A 25916-nucleotide genomic window follows, 5' to 3' on the forward strand; every position below is an offset into this window, starting at 1 on the left:
ATTCTCAGGCCCCACCCAGACCACTGAATCAGAAACTCTGGGGTGGGGCCCAGCAATCTGTTTAATAAGCCTTCCAGGTGGGTCTGTTGCACCCAAATTTGAGAAGCATATTAGATGATGTTTGAGTTCATGCTAACCTAGTAACTGACACGGGTGGCCCTTCCACAGGCATCTGGATCCTCTTGGGATCCCCACCCCCCAGTGCCCTCTCCTGGAGTTTTCTGGTCCCTCCTACTTGAATCCGTCTTCTACAGCCCCTGCTCTTCCTGGCTTTGGTTTCTAGTGAGTTCTGTGGTATGTATGTCTACGTTTGTGACATTCTGGGAAGGATGGCCCAGGCTGTGATTTGCCACCTTCTGCTGCAGGCAGTAGTGGCGTTCAGCAGGGAGGGGAGAAGCTGTGCTCATGTGCTTCCCACAAAACAGAGAGCCTGACACTGTCTATAACTGTTTTATTTTTACTCTCTCTTCTTGTCGACTTCACAGTGTAAATGCAGTTTGTGTAAACGTCTCTACTGGGCAATGCATAAATATAAGTATGTCTATGAACATATAAAGTCTGCGTATGTGGATAAACTCCCCATACTTATCATTTATTTATCCATCATTATATATCTGTGGTGTCTACCTGATTCCTCTACCTTATTTTCTGTCACTGTACCCATCTCTACCTGAACATATATTAAATATTTTACTTTGGAAATAAAGAAATATTATGTTTCCTTTGTGTTTTTTCTTTCACTGTGGAGCCTCCGCCCCCCTGGGTCCTCAGTGTGGGACCAGCAGGTCTCAGGGCCCTTTGGGAGGCGGTGGCTTCTCCTGAATCCTCCCTCACCTCTCCTGCTCTAGCTGCTCTCGCTGGCCAGTTCTGCTACAACAGGTGTTGCCCGCCACCCTGTGGCTGCAGGTGACACAGCAGAGGTGTGGTCTCTTGACTGATTCCTAGTCTAGACCCTGAACCCCAGAGTTCCCACATGCATGGATTTAAGCGCTGTGTCTTTCTGAGGGCAGGATTGCGCTCATTTTCCTCATCTCTTTCCTGAGGAGCTGTTCCCTGTTTTTTTTTGACTCTCCATTTGTCCTCTTGTGCCCATCACCTGCTGATATCATCCATGCTACCCTCCATCTGTGCACAGGATGGGAAAGGCTCCACCCTTGACTCTCTTGTGTTTTTATCCAATGCCAATCCCTGAATATACCCTCCAGGGGTACCTGTCACCTTCTTCCTTCTGCACCTAGCATGATGCTTGTGCACCCCCTTCCTTAAGGACTGTCTCTATAGTGACTTTACACACAAACTCGACGTTCTTCCTGCCTCCTGCATCCCCATAAGCCCCACCACCACCTCGCTCATCTGATTATTTCTTCCTTCTCTCATTTCCTGTTGTTCTCTTGGTTTTCTAATCTGAAAGGTGCCTGCTAGCTCCTTAGTTTTCTGCCTTAATTTCTAAGTCATAGATTACTTTCAAGCTAAACATTTCCCTCTAACCACTGTTTTGACCTCATTCTGTATGTAAGTCTTAGTTTGTAGTTTTAGTCATCAACATTCAATGAAAATTAATTTTTAATGATTTGACTCATCTGTGATTTAGAGTGACCCCCCCCAATTGTGGAGTTTTGTTCTTCCCTTTATGTGATCATTTTAATTTAAACTTTTGAGTTTATTCAAACTAGAAATTCCTTCTATAGATGTATATAGAGCTTAACTTTTTGCATTTTTTTTGGCACTGTTTTTAAGATGGTATCTCTGGGCACCGAGGGAGCCTCATTCCACAGGTTTAGATCTGAAGTATTTTCACTATTGTTTCTTCCAATGAATTTATAGATTGCAGGTCAGTTTCTTCTTTGGCTCATCAGTGACACGGTAGTTTGTATGGCTTTTAATTTCAATGAATATTTTTTCAATTTTTTTCCTTTTAACTGATTTTTATCTGATGCTGAGTTAATTTTAACCCAACGTCTTCCCTAGATGGGCATGACTAGATTTGCTTTTCCACTGAGTTTATAATTTAGATGGATTTTCACATCTCTAAGCCTCAGCCCAGATAGGAGTGTGGGAAATAGGACTCCTCCAAACACAGAGATTAAATCTCAAAGCTCTGAGATTTATGGAGCAAACTCATGTCGAGGGTATATCATTGTACCTAGCACATAGCACTCAGGATGACACCTTTGAATTCAATGAATGCAGCTGTACGTGCCTTCTTAGGCGTCTTGATGATGCTTGTTAATGTCTGTGGAGTTGAAGAGATACTGCCCCATCCCCTGCTTGTTTGAGTCCCATCATCCCTTGACCTGCTGTTATGTTTGCTTTATTACAAATACCCTGTCAGCCTGGTCTGTCTTCACTGCCTGTGTATATACATGTCTACACATAGGGATCTGGATTATCTCAGGATCCTATCTCCTCGCTCCCCACACTCAATCCCTTTTTTGAAGATTTTCAGTCCCTCCATTTCATTTCTGCTCCTCACAACCCCATGCCTAACTTTGGTTCCCACTTAGTTCTGTTCTAAGCATTCCACATTCACGGATATGAAATCCTTGGCGAGTGGTACCACCAGGTCTGGAATAGGAGGTGGGCTGATCCTCCTTCCTGAACATCCATCCAATGGGGGAGGCTGATACTAACGTGCAAACTTTGTTTTTTACTTCTTCAGGCAAAGGGATGTTGGAAGAGATTCTGGAGGAGGGGTGTGAAGATTTAAGAATAATCTTTGAATATTTGCACTATGATAGGTCTTGGAGGTGCCTTGGGGGTGGGGATTTGGGAGGGATGGTTACCAGGAAATTGTGGATATTAAGGAATTCAGGAAAGAAAAGATAAGATCCCTCACAATTCAACAATTCAGGGTAAGCTCCTAAAGGACTCTTATTGGCTACTTAATGCCCAGAAGGCAGACCCTCACCTCCTATCAAGGCTACAGGCCAGTAGGTGCCATGAGGTTCATATAATGTTGGATCTATTCATGCCTTTCCTTGGGGCGGCGACTTTGGGTGCAAAATATAAGGGGGCACCAAAAAAAAAAAGCCTGGTACAAGATAAATATTTTAATGTAATAGCTTCAAAAAATCTAAATTAATGCAAAAAAAACCCATGATGAACAAAACTGTCAGAATTATGCTTCCTCCCCGTCCCCCGCCCCGCTAGAAGTTTCCTCCAAGCAATAACTGTCCCCCAGCCTCTAGTAAAAATCCCAGGGATTTCTGGATCAAGCTGCAGGTCCTCACCACACTACTCGTACCACCAGGAGACCTTTTGCTCTTTGCCCCAAATCCAACCTTTCCACCCCCAAAATCCCGGGACACATGACCAGAGCCACCCTCACCGCCATTCTGGGAGTTTGACCAAAGCCAAGGCGCTCTTCCCGAAAATAGCCTTGGAGTTCCCTGTCTATACTGGCGCACCCTCCTACCCTCGGGGATGCAAGGCTGGTGTCGCCCCTATCCGGGAGTCCCAGCATAGCATCACCCCGCTGCCCCATCCGCCAAGTGCTTTGCCCTGAGCCAAGCCCCACCCGCTGGGCTCAGGCCCCGCCCGTCCCGACGCTGGTTTCTGCTCCACGAAAGGCGCACGGGGCAGAGGCTTGGCGAGGACAAGCCCAGCCCGTAGCGCCGCCGAAGGTCTGTGTGTACGGTTTGGCCTCCCGCCGCCGCAACGCCGGCCGGGCGCCAGGACCACATTCCCTAGAATCTTCGCACGTTTCTGCGATGCTCTCGGTGTCCACAGATCTCACTGGCCTTCGGAGGAGAAACCTGTGAACCTCGCGGTCTGGGCATCCTAACAACCGGCTCCTAAACTTGGTTGTATGACAGGCGCCGCAACTCACTCTCCGCCTCTCTGTCTCCAAGACTACACTCTCCAGAGGCCTCTGCGGCCACTTCCGTCCTCCCTCACGCTCGCCGCTGAGCGTGCAGCGTTGACGTAGTAGGGACACTTCCGGTTGGCGGGTCCAGCCCATTAGCCTGGATGGGCCTGCTTAGGCTGGTGTCTCCCACGGTTCTGCACTTCGTTCCCCGGGCTTCAGCCTCAGGATTGGCAGCGTGCACCCCGCGTTCCGTGAGTGCCCTGTAGTCATAGCCTCGTCCAGTTAGCACATCCTTCTGCTCGTCCGCGTGTTACTGAAGGGTGCACAGGCTGGGAGAGGCAGAGCAGCCTCTGAACTCGCGGGCGCTCTCCTGTAAGCACCCCCAGGCCATTTTCCTTTCATTGCAGCCCACAGTTAGAGACAGACCCTCACTCCGCTGCTGGGGGACATGGGCTTCACTTCCTGGCCGGAGCTTGGGGCTGACTTGAGGGTGCTCGGTCAAGCTGGATCTTTTTATCAGGGCCTGGGTGGGAATTGGGTTGTGCCGGTGGTTTCTGTGACGCTCCCGACTCCCAATTATGGAGCTCTGGAGCAGACCCCGCTTTAACTCGTGGGGAGAGAGTTTCCAAATATGCACTTTCTCGTTTCTCTTTACATCCCCAGATCTGTCTTCTGAGACTTTGCCCTTCTCCAGGGAGAACACTCAGGAGACCAGGAAAATGGCCACGGGGCTCCTGAAAGAGGTGAGAGTTTCCTGTAAATTCCGTCTTGGCTGTCAACAGGATGGATCCGTTCCCTTTTCTTGCTCTGGAGGCTGCCTTGTTGGTACTGGGCAAAGTTCACGCCTGGTCCTGGAGGGTCCTCATCTTGCATAGAGTCCTGCCTCAGCATTTCTTTCTGCTCCATCCGTGCCACGGTTATCCACGAAGTAAATTGTGAACAACACACATAGAGCAGTTTAAATAAAAATACAGGGACATCCATGCTTAATTGTCCAGTGATAAGGATGAAGGGCAGGAATAGCAGAGATGCCTAAAGTCGTTGGGAAGAGCTTCCAGGAGAAGTAGGGCTGTGTGAGCTGCCCCTAAGGGTTTGGTAAGTTGGAGAGCTGGCAGAAGACATACCAGTGAGAAGAGGGCAGGAAGTGTGGTTAGTCTCAGAGGCTGGGCCGCTGGGCACACTGCCCTTGCCACAGTGTGGGAGGATTGTAGGGGCCCATGGACTTACATAAGGTTGATTTTTAAATAGGTGCAGGTGAAGATACAGACTAGCTGTCCACATGTGAAACAGAGAGGTCTGACCTGAATTTTACACTTGAGCTCATTTTCAGCATTTAACAATGGGGAGATTTCACCAGAAATTCCAAATTTCCTGCTTCTCTGAAAATAAGTCTGCATTGTACTCTGGTGTCAAGGAATTTGAGCTGAAAGTGTCTTCATCATTTGAACAAGTCTTGGCAGAGTCTATTTGCTGCACTTTCTACGATATCCTCCATACTGAAATTGAAACCACTGACCAGCTAACATTTTGCCTGGCTCTTTCATTTTTATTACCTACCTGGCCCCTGAAGGATTTTCATTTCCCACCTCTGAGTCTAGGGGTGGCCAGACTGTGTAGGCTTTGTCTTTGAGTAAAAGATGTTGAGAAGGGATTTGACATAAGGAAATCAATGATATGGGCATAAGGGACTTAGGGGGAAACTTTCTGATCCCTGAAAATGGTGATTATGTTGACCTTGACTTAATTGAATGTAGTTAACATTTATTATTGAGCACCAACACACAGTTGCTAGATCAGTTTACTATCTCTTTTGATATGGGTTAACTTGGTTATTTCAGATCTGCCTTGATTGTCCTTATCAACAAATCAGGGTAGAATTTAGACAGAAGAAGAGATCTCGATTTATTCTTAATCCTGGTCTCCTATGGTGGAGATTTATAATTTCCTGGATGTTATCAGAACAACTTTGAGAGTTCTGTGTTTCTCATTTGTAAAATAGTTCATTCATTTGAAAGTACCAAGAATGCATAAGAAATCCAGTTCAGGACATTTCCCAAGGTAACATTGAACCTTTTGTATGTACTTTCTTCACCAGTCATAATGTTAGTAGGGAGGCATTCAGATTTTCTTAGAAAAGCTAGAAATTTGTGTCAGCTGAGTTTTCCTGCCCCTAATACTTTTTGGAAGAGTTGATCAAAGGGCACAAGCATTTGAATGGATAAGTTGTTTAAGATGAAAGCTCTTCGCCTCCAGGAGTACCTGGCACATGTGAAATGTTTGGTGCTTGAAGGAACCACAACCTTAAATAAATTAATGTGAAGGAACTAAGTAACAAAGGAGTTTGTTTTGTTTGTTTTGGTATGTTATTTGGGGCATAAAATTAACCACATATTTCAGCGGGTTTGGGTAGAATTTCCAGGTACTCTTAATATGCGTGACATCTGCATTATACACAACAATCTAGGCAAATATACAGTAGGACATTAGGTATCACTGGCAAGGACCTTTGCCTGAGAGGATAAATTAGAATTCGTAACAAATGAGCTGGGTTAGCACATGATGTTACTAACTCTTAGCATTTTTTCATTGATTCCGTTGAATAAACTTGCTGAATGTCTGCTGTGTGCAGAACACGGTAGACTGCATTCAGTGATGCAGTGGCCTGCACACTTACGTCTTCCGTTTTATTTTGGGATTTCTTTATCCTTGGGATTTGATTTAATTTATACACATACACACACCCCTACTTACATACATTTTGACAAACCTTAGTGATAAAATCGTAGTGTATTAAAGCTAGTGGCAGTGTATCTTCTCAGACCTCTTTTTTATAGATGGAGGAACAGCCAACATTTATCCCACTGAAAGTAACTTCTATAATAGGCCATTGAATGAATTAAATATTTCCCAAGCATTTAACTTGTTTCCAATATTTTTTTTTTATAATTTATTTATTTATTTATTTTTTCCCCCAAAGCCCCAGTAGATAGTTGTATGTCATAGCTGCACATCCTTCTAGTTGCTGTATGTGGGACGCGGCCTCAGCGTGGCCGGAGAAGCGGTGCGTGAGTGCGCACCCGGGATCCGAACCCGGGCGGCTAGCAGCGGAGCGCGCGCACTTAACCGCTAAGCCACGGGGCCAGCGCAAACTTGTTCCCAATATTTAATTGTTGTAAAATAATGCTTCTATGATCAACTTTGTGCAAGAAATTCTTTTATAGATTTGTATTTATTCTCTAAACAAAAACATGACTAAGTAGAAATGACTGTTTTGAAGTAGTGGGCACTCGTACCTGTTGGAGCTTTGAACCCTGCCTGTTCTCAAACATTTGATCCTGTCAATTATTTCTTCCTTTTTTGAGACTCCCTTTTTCCATCACCATGTCTTTGCTTTACACTGTGCAGGTTAAAGTTTTTGTTGTTACACTGTGCAGTTTTACATTCCCCAGGTAGACCTGCCAGTGCAGATCTTTTTCTTCTCTCATGTGAACGTTCACAGCAGTGTCCTGATTTGTTTCCATGTGCTGATACGGTCCTTTGCTACCCACTGCATGTTTCTGTAATCCTCATTTTCCCCAACGTTACAGTAACATCGCTTTTCTGTTCAGAAGCTTTCAGTGGCTCATGACAGTGTTTTAGATATTTAGGACAGTCCCCGTTTCAAATGTGTTGTCCTCTTGTCTGACATCGTGTTCTGCTTCTTCATTCAGAAAGTGTGTTTATTGCCGCCACAGCAGAGTCATCTCATATACACCTTTAACTTAGATAAATTCACTTTTTAGGCACTTGGCTGGAAAGAGGGAGAAAAATAACTATTCTAGTTGTTCACATGAATCCTATCCTCTTTTCCATGTAATGACTTCATGCCCTGAAGTGAGAAATGGCAGGACTGAATCCGTTGCTCTCTCAATCTATCTTAGGAGTTTCTGGCTACGTGAACATCTTAGCAAGTCAAGAGTGATATTAGTTGCAAAGTATTTTTCATATAACATAACTCCTTTATCAGTGTATCAGTTAGCCTTTACTGCGTAGTAAACCACCCCAAAACTTACTGACTTAGAACAAAATCACTTATTAGCACACAATTTGGTAGGTCAGCATTTTGCGTTGGGCACAGGTGGGTGTTTTGCAGCTTTCCCCTGGGCTGCTCCTGTTGCTGCAGTCAGCTGACAGTTGTGACTGGAGCTGGGTGGACCATCTGTCCATGACGGTTACCAAGCTGGTTGACTAGGGTGCTTTAGTTCTTGGTTCTTTTCCATGTGGGCTTAGGCTTATTCCAGAGACTCTGCTTGGGCTTCATCAAATGATGGTCTTGGGTTTCTCTATACAGCAAGAGAGAGGACAACCCCATCAAACAAGCACTTTTTAAGCCATGGCTTATGTCATGTTTGTTAATGTCCCTTTGACCAAAGCAAGTCACATGACCAAGTCCAGAGTTGTTGTGGAAGGGGATAACACAAGGGTATAGATACAGGGAGATATGATTCATTGGGGTTCATTACTGTAACTATCCTCTGGTCCCAATGATTCATATCCTTCCCATGTGCAAGGTAAACTCACCTCTCTCCCAGGATCCCCAAAAGTTTCATCACAGACTCAAAGTCCAGTATCTTATGTATATCAGTCTGGATAGGCTTCTTCAGTGAAACTTCTTTTAAGTCAGAAACCTGTGTACTAAAAAGACAAGTCATTTGTTTCCCTCTACCCCCAACCACCTACCTAGTATGCAGTAGTGAGACAGGGATAGGAAAACTGCAATTGACATTCCCACTCAAAAAGGGGAGGAATTGGAGACACATGGGAGGCCTCTTCAGTTTGAACTGTCTGTAGCCCTTTTAGTCAAGTTGATACAGTTTCTTTAAAAACTCTATGGGTTTTCCGTTTATCCTATTATAAGACCATTCTATTAAACAAAAGTTACAGTCACAATTCTTTTTCAGATAGGCATCTCATCTTTGGGCAGGGTGTTGGTGCTGTGGGATAATACCTGTAAAAATCTCAGAAGCCCTTTTGTCTAGTTTAGAGTTTGCTAGACATCAGCTTAACACTTTCAGGGGTCCTAAAGTTTGGGTCTTTCAGCCAAACTCTTGATCTTTACCCTGAGGCCATTTCTTATTTTGAGACTTCTGCTGGCTGGAGAGACTGGAGATCTAAAACAGTTTTTATTTTCTAACCCAGCAAGTCCTGGCTTGTCTACATTTCCTCTAAATTAGGCTTGCAAACTGCTGAGTCGCTGCTTTAGCTCTTCTTTTTCTATACGTTATCGTAGATAGCTGGAAGCATCCATCTGAAGATTTTAACAGGATTTCCAGAGATCTCTTTAGCCAGATCTGAAAATTCATTAGGTATTTTTTCTTTTTCAGGTATTTTTCTATTTTCCAAATTAGTGCAGGTGATAGTTTTGCTAATACATAACATGCCTTGTCTTTTTCAAGCTGTCAGAGTGATTTCCTCACCACTCTCCTAGCTTCTGCTAACAGTTTGTTTACTACTTTTCCCACCTTTGCTAACAGTTTCCTGGATGCTTTCCCAGCCTCTGCCCATGTCTTGTTCCCAAAGTTAATGCCACATTATAGGTATTTGTTATGGCAGCACTTTACTTCTATGTACCAATTTAATGCCATAAAACAAAATCATTTATTAGTTCACAGTCATGTGGGTCAGCAGTTAAACTTGGCACAGCTGAATGGTTCTTCTATTGATTTACCCGGGCTTACTCATGTGGCTGTAGTCAGCTGGCTGCTCAGCGGGAGCTGGATGATCTCATATGTCTGGCGGTTGACAGGCTGGTGGGCTGAGGTACCGTGGTTCTTGGTTCTCTATGTGGCGTCTTTAGCAGGCAAGCTCACTTTATTTACATGGTGGCCTCAAGGTTTCCTGCACAGAAAGAAAGAAAGCCAGCCCCAAACCCAAATGCCTTTTAAACTTCTGCAACATGTTTGCTGATGTCCCATTAAATAAAGCATGTCATACGGCCAAGCCTAGAGTTAGTTTAGGAGGAGAATGCATAAAGGGTAGAAACAGGGAGGCAGGATTCACTGGGGGCCATCAATTTAACAATCTACCAGTCAGATAGGATGCTCTGGGCTGCAAGCAACAGGAAATGCCACTTAGACTGTTCTAAACAGTAAGTAACTTAGCTCACATAAAAGGAAGTCCAGAGCCAGGACACACTTCGGGGTTGGTCCTCTGCCATGATAAGCTTGTCTAGGACTGGGGTTCTTTCATTCCTCCACTATACTCTGCTCTCCACAGTCAGCCTCATCCAGGCTGGTTCCTCTCAGAGTCATAGGATGTTTACTAAGAGCAATTTTGTTTAATTCTCACAACAACCCTGAAAGGTAAGTACTATTATAATAATATCCATTTTATGGAAAATTGAGACACAGAGATCTTAAGTTACTGATGCAAAGTCACAGGAGAAGGAGGGCTGTTTTTGAACACAGTTTGTCTCCAGAGTGTGCTTTTAGCCACTGAGTAGTTCTCAAACTTGACTGTGAATCAGAATCAACTGGAAGGCTTGTTAAACCAGATTGCTGGGCCTAACCCCCACAATTTCTGATTCATTGGCCCTGGGATGAGGCCTGAGAATTTGTATTTTTAACAAGTTCCGGAGGGATTCTGGTGTTGTGGGTTCAGGGACCACACTTAAAGCCAGTGCACTAAGCTGTGCTGCCTCTTTTGGGTCATCTGTGCCTATATTTATGAGCATCAGGAAAAGCATTGGCTTCCTATTACTCCCATCTTAAAAATGAAGTTGTCTTCTGCTAGAATCCTACAGCAGGCTTCTTGTGGCTTGTTAGTTAGCATTGGCCCTAGAGCCATTCTTCAGCTGGCAAGGGGATGGATTACTTTTACACCTGTCAGGCCTCCCCTTGACTTCACTTTAATTCCCCACACTGTGTTGCTATCTGGTGGGAGAGGTTTGGAATGGATCATGGGGAGTTATCCATTTAGTGTTTACCATACCCTCTACATGCATGGTTCTCAAACGTTCATTTTTCCAGGGCTGCGGGAATACCAATTGTGTCAAACTTGTTGAAATAACATAGGTTGGTCTCTAATGTAGCTCCTTTATCAGGGATTTTAAGGGGTGTGTGTGTGCGCGCATGTGTGCGTGTGCGTGTGGGTTCATTCTGAGAAGGGTTGTAAAATCAAATCACCACATGGACTAGGCAGATACCTGAATGAGTGAATAGTCTTTTTCTCTTCAACACTTAATTATGAACAGTTTCAAACATACAGAAAAAATACAAAGACTTGTACATTGACACTCATACTCTCCACCTAGATTCAACAATGGATATTTTGCTACATGTGCTTTACGACCTGTCTATCCGCATGTGTACTCCTCTACCATTAGTTTAAGGGCAGTACTCAGATATTGCCTTAAATGCACAGTAGAGCATAGAGTTTTATGTTCCTTTGGCCTTTCAAACCCTTTGTGGGCTGCGCAACCTGCCTGCTGTCTTTTCCAACTAGCCATTTTTCATTCCTTATTCCTTCCCATCCCACGTGCCTTGTCTGGATTGCCTAGCCCTCTTCTCTCTCCTCGATCCTTCTAAGTCCTGCCTGCCCTTTAAGACTAAGATCATACCTCCCTCTCATGAAACCTGCCCTGATCTCTCTATCCTACCATAACCTCTCCTTCTTGAGATCCTCCTGACCCAGTGAGTCACAGCCATGACTATACTTAGGAGCCTTTAAAAGTATGAAAGCCCTATCCCCAGAGTCTGATTTGATTGATTTGTGGTGGGATCCAGGAATCCATAATGTAAAACACCACACAGTTGGCTCTAAAGTACAGCCAGGGATGAGGGGTAAGAACCACAGCTCTTACTCGTCCTGTCTGTGCTCTTTGTGATTAATTACACTGGGGCAGGCCAGGTTCTAGGATTGCTATTACTGTAGGTGGAAGGGGGGCCTAAGATGGGGTAGCATCTTAAGGTCATTCCACAGCCCAGCCAATGTAGAAAAGTTGAGCTGGTAGTGGACAGGAAATTTAAGGGAGGGTCTGCTGAGAGGGTAAGAGCCATGAGGAGGGCACAGCATGGAATTAGTTTGAGAGACACAGTGTCATCCCTCAAGGAGTGATGGTGTTCTGAGAAGGGGATGCAAAATCAAATCACCACAGAGAGCAGGCGTGTACCTAAATGACTGAAACAGATAAGGTAGGAGTTGCAGCAATCTGCCTATAGCATGCCTAAGCTAACGGCCCCCAAGCATAAGTCACCTTCAGCCAACTGTGGCCCTGCAGCAGTTCAAGGCCCAGAGTGGTCAGATTTATGGATTTCTTAACAGGATCCATAAGATGATATTTTTATATGACATCTCCCAATACATAATTGATATAAAAAAAGTTTTAAAGCAGTGTGTGGGTCAAACTAAACCTATCTGTGGACTGCAGATTGTACCCCATTTTAAAAGACAGAATAACTGATGGGCTAGGAAGTATCCCAGACCTGGATCCCTAGGCTCATTTGGGCTTGGTTTCTGCACACTTCCCACACTTCCATGCCACGGACCATTGTGTATTCCCACCCTCCAAAGTACAGCTTTCTAGGTAGCAGAGGGTCATTTGAAACTTTGTTAGTGAGATAACAATAATTGCATATTCAGTCATCTCGAAGTATTTGCTGCTTAGTGTTTGCAAGCTCTGTTCTAGGCACTGGGGCAACAGCAGTAAAAAATGCAGGTGGAACGTACAGTCTAGTGGGGAGTCAGAAAATAAAAATGAATAACGCATGCATTATCTAGAGTTAAAGGGATACAGTAAAGCAGGAGGGGGAATAAGAACCCGAGTAAGAAGTTGGAATTTTACATAGAATGGCCAGGAAAGTCCTCACTGTGTGCAGCAGTCAGTCATCTGAGTCATTGATCCACTCATCAGATCCTCCACTGCCCTGTGAGATGAGCACTGTGTTTTGTTTTTTATAATTTTATTTATTTATTTCCCCAAAGCCCCAGTAGATAGTCGTATGTCATAGTTGCACATCCTTCTAGTTGCTGCATGTGGGACGTGGCCCCAGCATGGCCGGAGAAGCGGTGCGTTGATGCGTGCCCGGGATCTGAACCCGGGCCGCCAGCAGCAGAGCGCACGCGCTTAACCGCTAAGCCACAGGGCCGGCCCGAAACGAGGACTGTTATTCTCAGGTCAGGCCGAGAGGTTAACTGATTTGCCTAAGGGTACAGTAGTTGGGGACAGGTGAGTTCCAAATCCAGGCAGTGTGGTTGGAGTCCATGCTCTTTACCACCATCCACTTCCATTCCTCAGGCCTGAGCAGGGCAGTGGCAATGTGAGGGAGGGGAGTGAGGGAGTCTTGCTATGAAGTATACCTATTGGTGAGTTATTTACCACCCTAGAGGCTCAGCTGGTTCAAGTAGAACATAAATGCTTAGACCAAGTAGTCGCTGAAACTCTTCAAACTCAGTAAGGTGATTTTTTTTTTTATTTGGTGAAGATTAGCCCTGAGCTAACATCTGTTGCCAATCCTCTTTTTGCTGAGGAATATTAGGAGGTTAGCCCTGGGCTAACATCCGTGCCCATCTTCCTCTACTTTATATGTGGGACACCACCACAGCATGGGTTGATAAGTGGTGTGTAGGTCTGCGCCCAGGATCTGAACTTGTGAACTCCGGGCCACCGAATTGGAGCACGTGAACTTGACCACTATGCCACCAGGCTGGCCCCAAGATGATTATTTTTTACTGTTTGGTTTTGTGTGTGTGTGTGTGTGATGTCTTCCTCTTCTCCCTGCCTAAATTTAAACCTCCCAATGTGAAGGGATTTCTGTTTTGTTTTGCTTTTATCTCCCATAGTAGCCAGTCTAGGATGTTGATAGCAATAGGTGCACAAATGATGCTGGCTGGATAGAGTGAGGAGAACAATGGTCTTTGAACCCTTGGCACGAAGGTCATGTAGAGGAGGAAAAAAATATTTTTTCCTCTACCTAGCTTGGGTTCATTGGCTGGGGCCCTGTAAATTAGATGGACAAAAGACAGATTCACGAGAAAAACAAAGAAGTTTATTAACATGTGCATCCTGCATACACATGGGAGCACTCAGTGATGAGTAACTCAAAGGGGTGATTAGAACTTGGGCTCACATAGCATCTTAATGAAAGAACAATAACCTTTTAGAGAAGTGACAAGACAAAGGAAAAGGACTTTGAGTTTCTAGGACAGCAAATTGTGGGAAGGTAAATCTATGGGGGAACTAATGGACGATGAGGGCTAGTTGGTAAAGATTCCTCTGGGGCCCATCTCTACGCTGGTAAGGGTCTAGAGTTGTCTGGTGATTAACTTCTATTCCTCCTGGTAGAGAGGGAAGGGGGGACACCTTTACAAATTTATGATCTGCTTTTAGACAAGTGGAGGAGAGCAGAGAGCGTTTCTTGTCTACTGCTTAATTGCCTTCAGCTCAAAATAATCCTGATGCCAAAATGGCCTATTTTGGAGTGTCATATTCTGCTACCCTTCATTTGCAATCCAAAGTAGGGTCTAGAAATCTTCTCTACCTCCCTCAGAGAAGGCTTTTGATCCCTATCCCGATCTGTGAGCAAGGCGGACTCCTGGATGAGCAGGGGTATGTTTTGTGTTGAAGGCGTTCGTGGCGTTCAGGGACGTGGCTGTGGACTTCACCCAGGAGGAGTGGAGGCTGCTGAGCCCTGCCCAGAGGACCCTGCACAGGGAAGTGATGCTGGAGACCTACAACCACCTGGTCTCGCTGGGTAAGGATGGCTTCGTTAGCGCTTAAAGTCAGCTCCGCAGAGTGTTTTCTACACGTTGCTAGGAAAGGCCACCCATGAAGCAGCTTTGTCCTAGTCTTGGGCTTAAAAACAATAATTTACCTTTTTCCTCAGGGTAAATCCGGATTTGGTGTTGTGTAAAGCAGGTAGATTTATTCATGTTGTGTATGACACTGCATTTCCAGGCCTCTTTCCCAAGGCCGGGGCTCTCTTTTTACTTTATCTTGCTCCAAACCCAGGAGATTTTCATTCACCAAGTGTTAATATGCTGTTTTTCTGATTGGAGTCACCTTTTCTTACTCAACCCTTCTACTGCAGAGTTCACTATTCATAGGTCCTTTGTACCACCCTCCGGGTTTCCCTCCCCATATTGGCTCTGAGTTCTGGAATGCCCCTTGAGCCGTAACCAAGGGTCTCTTGTTTTCTTTTTCTATGAGCAGAAATTCCGCTTTCCAAACCAAAACCCATTTCTCAGCTGGAGCAAGAGGAAGAGCCCTGGGTAGAGGAGAGACAACATCCGCTGGGCCTCCGTCCAGGTGAGTGTGACGGAGGGTAGACAGGACACTCTGCAGCTGGGCAGATAGGGAAGGAGGAGGCATCTCTCAGGTACTGGGAGGAAGCTCTTCTCCAGGCCTCTCAGGTCCATGGTAGGGCTGCCTGGCATGACCTCCCTTCCAGAATATCATCTTTAGTTGAGGGAGGGACTTTCCTGGTTTCCTTGTCTCTTTCCTCCACTAGGAAGCCTCCCTTCCACTCACTTGGCTTGCCTTCTCCATCATGCTCAGTCTTTTCTCATTCATGGGCTCTCTCTCTCCTCTTGATCTTAAAAACTGCACCTACCACATGAGCGTTGTCAGCTACCCTTTTAGATACTTTCCAGTTTCTCTTAGGCTAAGCATAATTGATTATCTCCACCTTTCTAGTTCCTATAATTTAAAAAAATTATTACTCAATAATTACTGTTACAGAAAGCTATGAATAGTAATAAAACATGTACTCATGTGCCAACATCCCAGCTTAAGAAATAAAACATTACTTAAACAGTTGAAGCCCCCATTTCCCCTTCCCAGATTGTATCTTACACATCATCTTTATCCATTCATCCGTTGATGGGCAGTTGGGTTGCTTCCAAGTCTTGGCTATTGTGAATAATGCTGCAGTGAACATAGGGGTGCATATATCTTTTCAAATTAGTGTTTTCATGTTCTCTGGGTAAGTACCCAGAAGTGGAATAGCTGGATCATATGGTAGTTCTATTTTTAATTTTTTGAGAAATCTCCATACTCTTTTCCATAGTGGCTGCACCAGTTTGCATTCCCACCAGCAGTGTATGAGGGTTCCCTTTTCTCCACATCCTCTCCAACACTTATTATTTCTTGTCTTTTTAATTATAGCCATTCTGATGGGCATGAGGTGATATCTCATTGTAGTTTTGATTTGCATTTCCCTAATAATTAGTGATGTTGAACATCTTTTCATGTGCCTGCTGGCCACGTGTATATCTTCTTTGGAAAAATGTCTGTTCATATCCTCTGCCCATTTTTTGATGGGGTTGTTCGTCTTTTTGTTGTTGCGTTGTATCAGTTCTTTTTTTTTTTTTTTTTAAGATTTTATTTATTTATTTATTTTCCCGCCAAAGCCCCAGTAGATAGTTGTATGTCATAGCTGCACATCCTTCTAGTTGCTGTATGTGGGACATGGCCTCAGCATGGCCGGAGAAGTGGTGCGTCAGTGCGCTCGCGGGATCTGAACCCAGGCCGCCAGCAGCGGAGCGCGCGCACTTAACCACTAAGCCACGGGGCCGGCCCTGTATCAGTTCTTTATATATTTTGGAAATTAACTCCCTGTCAGATATATGATTTGCAAATATTTTCTCAGTTGGTGGGTTGTCTTTTCATTTTTTTGATGGTTTCCTTTGCCATGCAGGAGCTTTTTATTCTAATGTAGTCCCATTGGTTTATTTTTTTCCTTTGTTTCCCATGTCTAAGTAGACATGGTATTCAAAAAGATGCTGCTAAGACTGATGTCAAAGACCGTACTGTCTGTGCTTTCTTCTAGGAGTTTTATGGTTTCAGGTCTTACATTCAAGTCTTTAATCCATTTTGACTTAATTTTTGTATATGGTGAAAGGTAATGGTCTACTTTCGTTCTTTTGCATATGGCTGTCCAGTTTTCCCAACGCCATTTATTGAAGAGACTTTCCTTTCTCCATTGTACGTTCTTGGCTCTTTTGTCAAAGATTAGCTGTCCACAGATGTGTGGTTTTATTTCTAGGCTCTCAATTCTGTTCCACTGATCTGTGTGTCTGGTTTTCTGCCATACCATGCTGTTTTGATACTATAACTTTGAGTATATTTTGAAGTCAGGGAGTGTGATACCTCCAGCTTGGTTCTTTTTTCTCAGAATTGCTTTGGCTATTTGGGGTCTTTTCTTGTTCTGTACAAATTTTAGGATTCTTTGTTCTATTTCTGTGAAAAATGTCATTGAGATTCTGATTGGGATTGTATTGAATCTGTAGATTACTTTAGGTAATTTGGACATTTTAACTATGTTTATTGCTCCAGTCCATGAGCTTGGAATATCTTTCCATTTCTTTACGTCGTGTTCAGTTTCTTTCAATAATTTCTTATAGTTTTCAGTGCATAGGTCTTTCATCTCTCTGGTTAAATTTATTCCAAGGTATTTTATTCTTTTTGTTGTGATTGTAAATGGGATTGTATTCTTGATTTCTCTTTCTGCTGGTTCGTTGTTAGTGTATAGAAAGGCAACTGATTTTTGTATGTTGATTTTGTACCCTGCAACTTTACTGTATTCGTTAATTATTTCTAATAGTTTTTTGGTGGATTCTTTAGGGTTTTCTGTATATAGAATCATGTCATCTGCAAATAGTGACAGTTTTACTTCATCCCTTCCGGTTTGGATCCCTTTTATTTCTTTTTCTTGCCTAATTGCTCTGGCTAGGACTTCCAATATGTTAAATAAGAGTGGTGAGAGTGGGCTTCCTTGTCTTGTTCCTATTCTTAGAGGAATAGCTTCCAGTTTTTCCCCATTGACTATGATGTTGGCTGTGGGTTTGTCATATATGGCCTTTATTATGTTGAGCTACTTTCCTTCTCTACCCATTTTATTGAGAGTTTTTATCATAAATGGATGTTGAATCTTGTCAAATGCTTTCTCTGCAACTATTGAGATATTCATGTGATTTTTATTCATTTTGTTAATATAGTGTGTCACATTGATTTGTGGATGTTGAACCATCCCTGCATCCCTGCAGTAAATCCCACTTGATTGTGGTGTGTGATCCTTTTATTGTTTTGCATTCGATTTGCTAATATTTTGTTGAGGATTTTGCATCTATGTTCATCAACGATATTGGCCTGTAATTTTCCTTTTTTATGTAGTCCTCTCTGGTTTTGGTATCAGGGTAATGTTGGCCTCGTAAAATGAGTTAGAAAGTGTCCTGTTCTCTTCAGTTTTTTGGAAGAGTTTGGGAAGGATAGGTATTAAATCTTCTTTGAATGTTTGGTAGAATTCACTGGAGAAGTCATCTGCTCCTGGACTTTTGTTTTTTGATTACTGTTTTAATCTCTTTACTTGTGATTGGTATTCAGATTTTCTATTTCTTCTTGATTCAGTTTTGGGAAGTTATGATTCTAAGACTTTATCCATTTCTTCTAGGTTATCCAATTTGTTGGTGTATAGCTTTTCATAGTTTTTCTGTGGTAGCCGTTGTAATTTCTCCTCTTTCATTTCTAATTTTATTTATTTGAGACTTCTCTCTTTTCTTCTTAGTGAGTTTGACTAAGGGTTTGTCAATTTTGTTTATCTTCTCAAAGAAACAGCTTTTAGTTTCATTGATCCTTTATGTTGTTTTTTTCGTTTCTATTTCATTTATTTCCACTCTGATTTTTTATTTTCTTCCTTCTTCTGACTTTCGGCTTTGTTTCTTCTTCTTTTTCTAGTTTTTTTAGGTATAGTGTTAGATCGTTTATTTGGGATTTTTCTTGTTTCTTGAGATAGGACTGTATTGCTATAATCTTCTCTCTTAGTACCACTTTTGCTGCATCCCATGAGTTTTGGTATGTTGTGTTTTTGTTTTCATTTGTCTCCAGGTATTTTTTGATTTCTCCTTTGATTTTTTCATTGGTCCAGTGGTTTTTTGGTAGCATGTTGTTTAGTCTTCACATATTTGTGACTTTACTAGCTTTCTTCTTGTAGTTGATTCCTAATTTCATATCATTGTGGTTGGAAAAGATGCTTGATATGATTTCAGTCTTCTTAAATTTATTGAGGCTTGTTTTGTTTCCTGACATATGGTCTATCTTTGAGAATGTTCCATGTGCACTTGAGAAGAATGTGTATTCTGCTGCGTTTGGATGGAATGTTCTATGTATATCTATTAAATGCATCTGGTCTAGTCTTTCATTTAAGGCCACTGTTTGCTCGCTGACTTTCTGTCTGGATGACCTATCCATTGATGTAAGTGGGGTGTTAAAATCCCCTACTATTATTGTGTTGCTGTCAATTTCTCCCTTCAGGTCTGTTAATAGTTTGCTTTATAAACTTTAGTGCTCCTATGTTAGGTGCATATTTATTAATAAGTGTTATGTCTACTTTATGGAATGTTATCATTATATGATATCCATCTTTGTTTCTTGTTATCTTTTTAGGCTTGAAGTCTATTTTGTCTGATATAAATATGGCTACATCCACTTTCTTTTGCTTGCCATTTGCTTGGAGTATCATCTTGCATCCCTTCACTCTCAGCCTGTGTTTGTCTTTAGAGCTGAGATGGGTCACCTGGAGGCAGCATATTGTTGGGTCTTGTTTTTTACTCATCCAGCCGTTCTTTGTTTTTAGATTGGTGAGTTCAATCCATTTGCATTTACAGTGGTTATTGATATATGAGGGCTTAATACTGCCATTTTATCTTTTGTTTTCTGATTGTTCTATATTTCCATTATTTCTTTTTCCTTGTATTTGTGTCTGCCATTTCCATTCGGTGGTTTTCTTGAAGTTTTTCTCAGTTTTCTCTTTATTTATGATTTGTGACTCTGCTCTGATTTTTTGTTTTGTGGTTACCATGAGGTTTATATAAAAGATCTCATAGATGAGATAGTCCTTTTTCTGCTGATAGCATCTTATCTCTATTTGCCTATGGAGGTTCCATCCTTTTCCTCTTCCCCTTCTATGTTTTTGTTGTCACAAATTATCCTTTTCTGTGTTTTGAGTTTGTGACCAAATTGAAGTGGTTATAGTTATTTTTGATGCTTTCTTTCCCTTTAGCCTTTATGTTATAAGTGTTTACTAACCTATTCTGTTATAGGGTTGCAATTTTCTGATTCTGTCTGCCTGTTTATCACCTTGCTCAAAGCTTTGTATACCTTTGCCTTTTCGTTTTTGGTAGGAGAGCTCCTTTCAACATTTCTTGTAAGGTAGGTCTAGTGGCGATGAAGTCTCTCAGCTTTCGTTTGTCTTGGAAAGCTTTTATTTCTCCTTCATATCTGAAGGATAACTTTGCTGGATGAGTCTTCTTGGCTGCAGTTTTTATCTTTAAATAGTTTGACTATATCATTGCACACTCTCCTAGCCTGTAGAGTTTCTGCTGACAAATCCACTGATAGCCTGATGGAGGTTCCTTTGTAAGTTATTTTCCTCTCTCTGGCCACCTTTAATATTCTTCTTTGTCATTGACTTTTGACAGTTTTGATATAATATGCCTGGAGAAGGTCTTTTTGCACTGAGATAATTAGGAGTTCTATTAGCTTCATGTACTTGTATATTCAGTTCCTTCCCCAGGTTTGGGAAATTCTCAGGTATTATTTCTTTGAATAAGCTCTTTGCTCCTTTCTCCCTCTCTTCTTCTTCTAGGATACCTATTATCTTTATGTTGCTTTTCCTAATCGAGTCAGATATTTTTTGTAGAATTTCTTCATTTATTTTCAAATTAGTTCTCTCTCCTCTTCCACGTGAATCATTTCTAGATTTCTATTTTCAAGCTCACTAATTCTCTCTTCCATGTGGTCTGCTCTATTTTCAATGCTTTCTACTTTATTTGTCATCTCATTGTGTTCTTCGTCTCCAGAATTTCTGTTTGGTTTATTTTTAGAGTTTTAATCTCTTTGATGAATTACTCTTTCTGTTCATTAATTTTATTCCTGAGCTCATTGAACTGTGTTTCTGAGTTTTCTTATAACTTATTGAGTTTCTTGCAGACAGCTATTTTGTATTCTCTGTCAGTTAGATGGTAATCTTCTGTGACTTCAGGTTTGGTTTCTGGAGAGTTGTCATGTTATTTCTGTTCTGCTGTGTTGCTGTAGTTTTCATGGTACTTGATGAGTTGATCATCTGCTGGAGCATTTGTGGTAGCAAACACCTTTTTTATTTGGGTAAGGCTTTGGTTACTTTGGTTCTGAGCTGCCTCTGGTTGAATTTGAGAGCCTGCACTTTCCACCCTCCACTGCCTCTGCTAGAGGCATTGTCAGTGCCCTCCTTGTGCTGCTTGTACCTCTGAGGTTGCTGGTGCCTTGCTGCTTACAATGTCACTGCAGTCTCAAGTGTTGCTGGTGGGGTCACCAGGCTGTGAGCACTTCTGATGCTTCTGGGGTTGCTTGGGTCTTGTATTCCCTCACTGGCTCTTTTTGGGCTCTCCATGGGCTTGGGTGCTGCTGCCACGTGTACCACCTGCATTGCTGCTCCTGGGTTATCTGAGGGTGCTGGCAGCACTGCTGCCAGGGGCACTGGGTTCATGGGTGTCACTGTTGCTACCGGACGCCTGGGGCTTGTATGCAGCCCCTGCTGCTGGTAGATCCGATGTCAGGGGTGCTGCCATTAGGGGCTGGATCACAGGTTCTGCTGTGGTTCCTGAAGCCTCAGATCACAGGTGCCACCTGCCACTGCTGGGGGAGGAGCACAGGCTAAGCCATGAGTGTTGTTGCTGGTCCTGCAGCCTCTGGTTGCAGGCGGGCACCATTGTGCTGTTTGAAACCTCAGGTCGGGGCACCCTACCCTTGCCAGGGAAATCCACATTTTGGATGCTGTCCCCTCGCTGGAAAGACTGGCACCACTGCCAGGGGAGGCAGGGGGAGCTGGGTCGCTGGCACTGCTCTGTGTCCTGAAGCCTTAGGACGTGTGCCCTACGCCACTGCTGGGGGGAGCAGGGGCTAAGCCACGAGTGCCATGGCGGCCCCTGCAGCTTCTGTTCGCCAGCATGCACACCAGTGTGAGGATCCGTGTTTTGGATTGCCACTGCTGGGAAGGCTGCTCCTGGTTTCTAGGGGAGGAGGCTGCTCCCCTGGTTCCACTGCCTCCCAGAGGTCCAATCCACCCACTTTCGGATGTGTAGATGCATGGATCTCTCAGCTGTTGTAGTGTGCTGTGTATGGAGTCCTTTGTTGGTCAGTGGATATCCAACTGGTTGTAACTTAGAGGGGTGAGACAAGTTTTATCATTGTTTTCTGCAGTGGAGTCTTGTGACCAATTCAGTCTGCTGCCATTTTCAGAAGTAGGCTTCATCCTATTTATTTTTGACTTGATATTTCGAAATTAGTTGAAAATTACAGAAAACTCTCATAAATAAAAATAGTATAAAGAGCATCTTTGTATCCTCTACACACACACATATCTATGTGTAAATATATATATGGCATATATGTTATTATAAAATGGCATCATAAAATCACCTATTAATGTTTTACCTAATTTGCTTTATCATTTGTTTGTGTGCTCTCTTGTGTGCATGCTCTCCCTTCTCCTTCCCTCCCTTGATATGCATGTGTATATATTTATGTATGTGTTTATGTATGTGTGTGTGTGTGTAGGTTCATATGTGGATGTTTGTTAAAAGATTTTCTAAGAATGGCAATATTCTCTGATATTATCACAGTGCAGTTATCAACCTCAGTAAATTTAACTTTGATGCAGTAATTTTATCTAATACCTACCTCTCATAATTTTATCAGTAGACACAATATCTTTTTTTCCTCTCTAAAATGTGATCTAGTCCAGGTTTAGGTCCCACATTTACATGTCGTTTCTATTTAGTCTCCCTTAATATAGACCATTCAATAACCTTTCTTTGTCTTTTATGACATTGACATTTTAGGAGTATAGAGTTCCACAGCTTCTGCTTTTTTAACAACTTCATCGAGGTATAATTTATATACTGTAAAATCTACTTATTTTAAGTGTACAGGTCAATTATTTTTAGTAAACTTTTACAGTTGTATGATCGTCATTTCTATCCAACTTTAGAACAGTCCATCACTCTTGTGCCCATTTGCATCTATCCTTCCTCTCATCTAAGCTCCAGGAAACCATTGATATGCTGGCTCTATAGATTTGCTGGACATTTTACATAAATGGTATCATAAAATATATAGTCTTTTGTATCTGACTTCTTTCATTTAGGATAATGTTTTTGAGGTTCATCCATGTTGCCACATGTATCAATAATTCATTCCTTTTTATTGCCATATAATATTTTATGTATGGATATACCACATTTTGTTTGCCCTTTCACAGGTTGATAGACTTTTGGATTGTATCCACTTTTTGGCTGTTGTTAATAGCGTACCAGTCTTGATGTGGACATGTGTTTTCATTTCTCTTGGGTAGATAACTAGGAGTAGAATTTCTGGATTGTATGGTATGTTTACGTTTAACCTTTTAAGAAACTGCAAAATTGTTTTCCGAGGTGGCTGTATGTTTCTATTTTACGTTTCTATTTTCTATTTTTACAATTTCTACTAGCAATGTATTAGGGTTTCAGTTTCTCTGCATCCTTGACAGCACTTGGAATTGTCTCTAGTTTTGATAATAGACATTCTAGTGGATCTGTAGTGGTATCTCATTGTGGTTTTAATTTACGTTTCCCTAATGACTAATGATTTGATGTTTTCATGTGCTTGTTAACCATTTGCATCTCTTCTTTGGTGAAATAGCTATTCAATTCTTTTGCCCATTTTTCATTGGATTGTTTGTCTTCTTATTGAGTTATAAGAGTTTTTCATATATTCTAGACACAAGTCCTATATCAGACATAGGATTTTCAAACATTTTTAAGTCTATGAAATGAAGTTTCAGAAAAAAAGACAAGTCTGTGGCTTGTCTTTTCATTCTCTTAATGGTGTCTTTTCAAAACATAAAAATTTTAAATTTAATTTTTTGTCCAATTTAATCATTTTTTTAATGGATTGTGCTTTTGGTAGTGTAACTAAGAACTTTTTGCTTAACCCAGGGTTATGAAGATTTTTCTTCTAGAAGTTTTATATTTTTAGCTTTTACAGTTAGGGCTGTGATCCATTTTGAGTTATTTTTGTTTATTGTGTGAGGTGAAAGTCTAAATTCATCTTCTTGCATACAAATATTCAATTGTCCTGGCAGTATTTGTTAAAAAAGGTATGCTTTCCCCCATTGAATTGTCATGGCACATTTGTTGAAAATCAATTAAAAAAATTTTAAGTGTGCTATTTTAATTCCTCTCTTGATTTTTTAGTTCTTTTTTTGGAGTTATTTTCTTAATGCTGCTCTAGAAATTAAAATATGTATCTTAATTTATCACAATCTACTTCTAATTAATACTAAATTAGTTCCAGTAAAATATTTATATATATATATTATAAAGCCCACAATATTATAATAATCTTATACAATTTAGAGAAATTGAGAAGAAAAGAGAAAAATATGTGTATGTTATCTTCTGTATTTACCCATGTGTTTACCAGTTTTGGTGGTCCTCATTGCTTCCTGTGGATTTGAGTTAGTGCCTGGTGTCATTTCTTTTCAGCCTGAAGGACTTATTTAGTATTTCTTGTAAGGCACATTTGCAAGCAACAGATACTCTGAGTACTTGTTAATCTATGAATATCTTTATATCAACTTCATTTTTGAAAGATAGTTTTGTGAGGATAGAATTCTTCATTGATAATTTTTTCCTTTATTTCAGCACTTTGAATATATCATTCCACTGCCTTCTGGTCTCCATGGTCTCTGATGACAAGTTAGCACTGATCATATTGTTTCTCCCCCTATACATGTTGAGTCATTTTTCCTTTGCTGCTTTCAAGATTTTCTCTTTGTCTTTTTTTCTGATAGTCAACAGTTTGATGTGTCTAGCTAGGGATCTCTTTATGTTTGTCTTGGGATTTGTTGAGCTTCTTGGATCTGTAGATTAATGTCTTGGGATTTGTTGAGCTTCTTGGATCTGTAGATTAATGTTTTTCATCAGATTTGGGACTTGTTAGCCTTTATTTCTTCAGATATTTTTTCTGTTCTTTTCTCTCTGTCGTCTCCTTCCTGAGTTCCCATTATACATTGGTTGGTTTGCCTGATGATGTCCTACAGGTTTCTGGGGCTCTTTGTTTTTCTTCAATCTTTCTCTCACTCCATTCTTCAGTTGAGGTAATTTCTATTGATGTATCTTCAACTTCATTGGTTCTGTTACAAACTGAAATATGCTGTTGTACGTCTCTAGTAACTTCGTAATTTCAGTTATTTTACTTTTTAATTTCAGAATTTCCTTGTTTCCTTTTAAGAGTTTCTATTTTTTTAATGGAATTCTATATATATATATTTTGTTTTTTGGTGAGGAAGATTAGCCCTGAGCTAACATCTGTTGCCAGTCCTCCTCTTTTTGCTGAGGAAAATTGGCCCTGGGCTAACATCTCTGCCCATCTTCCTCTACTTTATATGTGGGATGCCTGCCACAGCATGGCTTGATAAGTGGTACATAGGTCCACGCCCAGGACCCAAACCTGCGAACCCTGGGCGCTCGAAGCAGAGCGCATGAACTTAACCACTACACCACTGGGCTGGCCCAAAATTCTCTATTTTGTAAATTATCATACTTTCCTTTAGTGTTTTACACATTATTTCCTTTAGTTTTTTTTAATATATTCATAGTATCAGCTTTGAAGTCTTTTTTTTTCCCCCTAAATCAACATTAGGGTTCACTCAGCAACAGTTTCTCTTGGCTGCATTTTTTCCTGAGTGTGGGTCACTCTTTCCTGTTTCTTTGAAAACTAGGTATTTTAGGTATTATATTGTAGCCCTTGTAGTATCTTATTATATTTCCTGCCTGAATATTGTTGTTGTTGCTGCTCTTTGTTTAGTAACTTTTCTAGGCTAAATATGTGGAATATGTTTCCTCTGTGAAGAAGATGTTTCTACTTGATTTTTTATTGTATTCTTCTGTTTATTTTTAATCCTGGCTTCCTAGATTTCAACCTTGTATCTTCAAAGCTTAGTGGTCTGCAAAAATTGGCTGTGAGTTGTATTCAAACACTTTGAGCCAATAAGGCTTCCTGCTTCTGCCAATGGATAAGTGTGTGAGCTGGGGAGTACATTGAAGTTTCTGTAGT

The 25916-nt window shown here is 41.8% G+C and overlaps 1 protein-coding gene across 2 annotated transcripts in view; it reads left to right on the forward strand.

Moving 5' to 3' along the window:
* The first annotated feature begins 3677 nt into the window (after positions 1–3677).
* The window catches only part of LOC131396778 (zinc finger protein 875-like), a 29128-nt gene continuing 6889 nt past the window's right edge, over positions 3678–25916 (forward strand). For both annotated transcript variants that reach the window (XM_058529159.1, XM_058529160.1), the window contains exons 1-4: positions 3678–4059; positions 4472–4551; positions 14412–14538; positions 14997–15092. In XM_058529159.1, the coding sequence (XP_058385142.1) occupies positions 4528–4551; positions 14412–14538; positions 14997–15092 (247 nt within the window). In that variant the 5' untranslated portion in view covers positions 3678–4059; positions 4472–4527. The remainder of the gene's footprint in view (positions 4060–4471; positions 4552–14411; positions 14539–14996; positions 15093–25916) is intronic.

This window comes from Diceros bicornis, chromosome 34, assembly GCF_020826845.1.
Source record: "Diceros bicornis minor isolate mBicDic1 chromosome 34, mDicBic1.mat.cur, whole genome shotgun sequence".
NCBI lineage: Eukaryota > Metazoa > Chordata > Mammalia > Perissodactyla > Rhinocerotidae > Diceros > Diceros bicornis.